Here is a 6,000-nt window from a genome sequence, read left to right as displayed (position 1 = left end):
GATTTTGTCTTTTTTATGTCATGTGGACTTGTGGTTGTTTTATTATGTTGTGGTATGTATTGTGTGGAAGTTTTGTTGGGACAGTGAATTCTTCGGGATTAAGAGGACGTAGCTTCCGAAAATGTTGAAAATTTGTTTATTTTATATGCTGTGCTTTTCATAAAACTTAAGAAAATTGTGAATATATTACATTAATTCAATATGCCCATCGTATAGGTTACAAAAGCATTCGCGACGTCACGGGTATATAACGATTCCAGGAAATTACCTAGAATTCTATTGACCTTCACCTAATTTATCCGGCACGAGCCGCCACTGCAACCATTATCATCTTCATCTCATTCAGACACTAAATAATCTAAGATGTTGACAAAGCATCATAAAATAACCTACTAAAATGAAAATAGAAGCAGGTAACTTGTCTTAGGAATTAATATTTGTTGAGAAAATTGTCAGTATTGATATTGTTCTGTAGGACAAATTAATAAATCTATAATATTGTCTCAGGAAGTTTACTACGACCTGTTACATTGTAGGAAGTAATGTGGGACAGAGTGCGACACTACTAAATTGCTGTCTCATTGTGGACCACGTTAATATGGTAAAAGTATGTATAATTACTATTTTTCAGGAACGTTTAAAAATTGTAAAATTAAAATACATAAAGGGTCCTTGACAGTCGAAATGTGCTGTAAAACTTGTTCTAGAAAAAAACCATCAGCATTTATAGGGCAGCAGTTAAACCTACAAAAAAAATGTTGTCATTCTAGTTGACTCTAAGGCAGCCATATTTGTAATTGCTAACTACCTGGAACCTCCAGTCAACAATGATGTATTAAAATGCAAGAAGATCATAAAAAATAATAATAACCTCGACAAAAAAGTGTCCCTACAATGGATACCATCTCTCTGCAGCATTTCAGGGAATGAAATGGCATATTCGCTGGCTAAGAAGGGACCGCATATTCTCCAAATTTTTCCCTGCACAATCCCATACTCTAGAGCAGCTGTAAACATCCGACACAGAGTCATACAAGCTTTTCGAGTTAATTTGGAGGATCAGATAAAAGATAAACTTTGGAAGGAAGCTTCATTAACCGCACTCCCAGAATGTCCTAGAACAGCTGTTGTTTTATTCCGTACTGCAACAGGACAGCCACCTTGATCGCCTAGGTATACTACCAAGCAATACCTTGGACGTCATAAATATCTTACTTAATCAAAGAAAATTATAGTAATCTGGATTCCTTCTCATCAAGGTCTGCATGGAAATGAACAGGCCGATATGGCAGCAAAAGAAGTAACTCGTCTTCCTATACAGGATATGGACATTGACAATTGGAATAATGATATAGCCAGTCATCTTAAAAAAAAAGTTAAATTATCTATGGTACTCCAATTGGCTTCAAACATCTACTAGCAAACTCAGGGAAATTATAACTGCTTTCAGTTTATCCTATCCAATTAAACATCTATCACGCAGGAACCAAGTTCTCATCAATCGACAACGTATTGGACATAACCAAGCTCACACATGGTTATTTACTAAAGATGGAACTTCTTCCAGTTTGTAACACTTGCAGTGAAACTCTTTCTGTGAAGCACATCATCCAGGACTGTCCTTAATACAATCAGTTACGACAACAACTAAAAATCCCCAACCATATAGCAAGATCTCTTGGTGAACCTTCTTACTGCAATAGTGTAATAAAGTTTTCCAAATTAACTGGATTATGTCATAAAATTGTATAATGTTTACTGTAATGAATTAATTTTTTAAATGTTATGTTATTGTTAAAATAAGTTTGTGTCGCGATATGACTTTTTTATAACTTAAAGCGACAATAAATAAATTAAAGAAAAAATATATCTTATTTATTTTCTATATTGTTTTAGTGTATTCAAAACACCACCGTCGTACTCCGAAAACCTTGCACTTGACTTCTGTAGTCAATTATTTAAGAATATAGTCGCGAAAATTACTACCAACATTTTGATTGTCTTTTGTTTCACTCGGCTCGTGACTAGTGATCAGCATAGTCGGTGTTGCTTTGGAGTCCGTTTTATCCAGTTGTTACTTTCTATATTTTTGGAACTCATCATATGGGGCAGGACAATTGGAAACACCATTAACTGCAGTTTCTTTATTTTCACACATTTCCAAATACAATATATTGTGTTATCGTCATTTATTTTTAAATGAACGAAAATCATTTTCAAACCATGTCTGCCTAGAGTGATGAACGCTAACTCAGATCACTGCATTCTGCACTGAACGTTATCAGTGCCAGTGCGTCTAATTTAGATTAATGAATCTCCTCAACAAATCCTACCCGACTTTGTCGCTAACAGTAGCGCTACCTCTCAGCATGTTGACATTGTGTATTTGGTTATGTTATCAACGGAACGATTTAAACCTGCGGTATCTAATTCTCCAGTTTGGCGTAATATAGACTAATTCTATGTATATTCCCATGCATTAGAGAAGCAATAATTAAAATATTAGCGTTTTTTTAAAGACAGTCTTCATATAAAAAGCTAAATTGAGTGTTGAGTCAAGGGACTTCTTGCTAGATTTTCCAATCTTTGAGATGGCAATGATTTAATCAATTTCATGACAGTTTTTAAACTCGTAATAAAGTGTGTCTTGGAACTAGTTCTCAGTTGAATAGCTTGAACATAGTACACACTATTATTTATAACGAACGTTACAATTGATCTTGCTGACAGAGAATGCTCAATTGGATAATAATTTAAAAAGTCTCCATTTAAACTGCCACTTAAGTAGAACAATGTATCTAACATACCATTTAGCCCTTCCTTTTGTACTATAAAAATAAGCCCTGAAGCTGTGGCTAACGCTAAATGATTAAGTAGAATCACTGCCTCCAAACTTAGTCTGAGCAATCAAAATTTGTGAAAGTATAATACTTACGATGGCGAGGGGAATAATGTTTGTTAATAAGGAAACCACCCAGGTGACATTGAACACTGAGCTATCATCGCCCAAGGCTTCTAAACTTCTCATAGGTTTCATTATTATCGAGCTTGCTGGCGAGGGATTGATGTGGAAAGGAGAGCGATTCTGACGTCACAAGATAGCTGAGTGCACCGAACCTCAAATGCTTCAAAGCAGTATCTCGTGTTTTTTCTTGTTCATGTTGTTTTGAATGCATTATGCCAGGTCAAAGGTGTGCTGTTGCGGTATGCAACAATTCTAACGAAAAAAGTAAACCATTCCTAAAGATTTAGGAATTAGAAAAAATAGGTAATTGCGTGCAAAAGACAGGATCAATTCAATCCTGATGCAAGCAGATTATGCTCTGGCCATTTAAAAAACGACGATTTTGTTCATGATTTTCGAGCAGCTTTAATGAAAATAAAGCCGAAACGACCGAGAATGTTAAAGCCTACAGGTAAGTTTAAATAAATCACTTAGGCCTATATACTTGTAAGTAGTTTACATTAATACCAGCTTTGCATAACAATTAGATTAGGTTCTAATAATATATTAACATATTATGTTAACCTTCAAATTATTTTCTTTCTTTTGTAATCTTTGCTGGATCGTACATAAGTTACAATTAAGAAAAATAATTATGCTACTTATACTAACAGTCGCATACCAAAGGGGTGGAGAGTTAGCGACTGGTATCAATAATGTTTTTTCACTATAATTCTCATTATATTTATTTTATATTACCGATATAACATTTTGTCCTTATGGCATATTCAGTGGGTTAATCATAAAAGCTTCCAGTGACAATACATTGTTGAGTTATGATTATTGTAAATGAACGTGTGGCTGACATTTCATTACCGATACACGCTCCTTTTTCCAAACTTTAGAATGAGATATTAAAAAACATTCAGTGTTAGAATGTTTTTAAACACAAGACTAGAAACTGGCAGACGAAAACGGACGGCAGACACTATGAGCAAACAAATTGTGAAGAAATACAAAAAGTAATGCAATGACAAGTAGTTTTTATATACACGGTGTAAACACTTTCAACGTATTTATATAATGCCATGATACGTACACAATTGGTTTATACCCATTGTAATGTTTTTATTAGAGGTTATGTTTATAATGTACGCTGATGTCGCTATCTTCGCGCGTCATGAGCCAAATAGCCATTTGATTGGTTAATGAAAAATGAGATAACCTATTGAGTGGTTAGAAGCCTTCATCATCACCAACGCTGCTTGCTCGATGATGATCGCTGTGGGGAACCACAGCTTTACGGCTGAATGTGATCTGGATTGTATGGTTGAGTTCACGAATGCAATTATTTTTTCTCAGATACAATTATGATAAGCATTCCTGAAGTTTTAAGTTAGAGGACTGCACGAAATATAATCACAGACATCACATTACAAAAGTTTCTCGTCAGTGTGTTGAAGAACAAGATTCTCACCAACATGTTTGAGTACATGATTAGTTACAGCACGCTTGTCAGCGAAACAATTTTGACAAATATCACATTTGAAAGGCTTCTCGCCCGTGTGCATACGTTTATGGCGTTCAAAATCACGTAACTGTGAGAAACACTTACCACAATCGTCACATTTGAAAGGCTTTTCGCCCGTGTGAGTGCGTTTATGGCGATTTAAATCACGTAACTGAAGGAAACACTTACCACAATCATAACACTGGAAAGGCTTCTCGCCAGTGTGCTTGCGTTTATGTATTACTAAATTACTAGATTGTGCGAAATTCATACCACAAAAGTCGCATTTGAAAGGCTTCTCTCCAGTATGAAGGCGTTTATGGACATTTAGATAACTACAGCTAGAGTAACATTTTCCACAAACATCGCAGTTCAAATTTTTCTTAAAACTTTTTTGTGGCAGCTGGAGTTTGTGCCGATGTTCATGACGTTTCATGGTAGCCGACCGCGAGAAACACTTATCGCAAACATGACATTTGAAAGGTTTTTCACCTGTGTGACAGCGTTCATGCCTTCTTAGTGTACACGATTCCGGGAAACATTTGCCACAAACATCGCATTTGTAAGGCATATCGCCAGTGTGCAGGCGTTCATGTGCTTTTAGTCGATATGAATGCGAGAAACACTTACCACAAACACTGCATTTGAAAGCTTTCTCAGCTGCGTGCAAACGTTCGTGTCTTCTTAGATTAGTCACCCACGAGAAACACTTACCACATTCATTGCATTTGAAAGGTTTTACGCCTGTATGACGGCGTTCATGGCTTTCTAGGCCACGTAAATCCGTGAAACACATATCACAAACATCGCATTTGAAAGGCCTCTCTCCTACGTTCTTGCGTAAATGCCTTTGAAGTTGTGACGAATTGGAGATACTCTTTTTAGACGCTTCGAATTTAAATTGCTTCTCATCTTCATGAGTCTGCACAGGTTCTTCCGTGACTCCTGAATTATTAGGAATATGACATAATATCGCGTTCTTTTCATGTGGAATACCATCGGTTTCTGACAATATCCTCTTAGTGGGCATTCCAATCCTATGAACAAAATATCCAATTAGTCTAATAGATAGTAACAAAAAATATATACTTTCTTTAATTATTGGAAATTCAAATGAGAACGAATCTATAGACCTGGACGTACATTAACAGTTGGAGATACATCTTTGTGAATTATCATCTCGATTCGGATATTTATACGATTTAATGGATGCATTTTAAATTAATATTATACAATATATAGTCAAGAATAATTATAAAACAAAATAAAAAACACAAATAAAATATGTATAAAGGAGAGAATAAAATATTACAGCTAGGGACATAACATCATGGCAGCGGACGTAATACAGATACAGGCTCCCTCAACAGTGATGTACATGTACGCAGACGACATGGTGCTCGGGTCTACCAACATAAGAGAGCTACAGGTCTCCATGAACAACCTTTCAGCTTGGGCTGACGAAAACGGTCTGCTCATAAACCAGTCGAAAACTGTACAAATGGTATTCAGAAAGGGGGGAAGAATAGCAAAAAGTGACACAATC

At 35.8% G+C, this 6,000-nt stretch overlaps 1 protein-coding gene across 1 annotated transcript in view; it reads right to left on the bottom strand.

Moving 5' to 3' along the window:
- Positions 1-2,017: 2,017 nt before the first annotated feature.
- LOC138692991 (zinc finger protein ZFP2-like) overlaps positions 2,018-6,000 on the bottom strand; it is a 56,891-nt gene continuing 52,908 nt past the window's right edge. The window contains exon 7 of the mRNA XM_069816466.1: positions 2,018-5,491. Within this exon, the coding sequence (XP_069672567.1) occupies positions 4,378-5,491 (1,114 nt within the window). The 3' untranslated portion in view covers positions 2,018-4,377. The remainder of the gene's footprint in view (positions 5,492-6,000) is intronic.

Source organism: Periplaneta americana, chromosome 17 (genome assembly GCF_040183065.1).
Source record: "Periplaneta americana isolate PAMFEO1 chromosome 17, P.americana_PAMFEO1_priV1, whole genome shotgun sequence".
Lineage (NCBI taxonomy): Eukaryota > Metazoa > Arthropoda > Insecta > Blattodea > Blattidae > Periplaneta > Periplaneta americana.
Note: the sequence above shows the minus strand (reverse complement) of the source record. Positions and strands in the feature narration are given on the sequence as shown.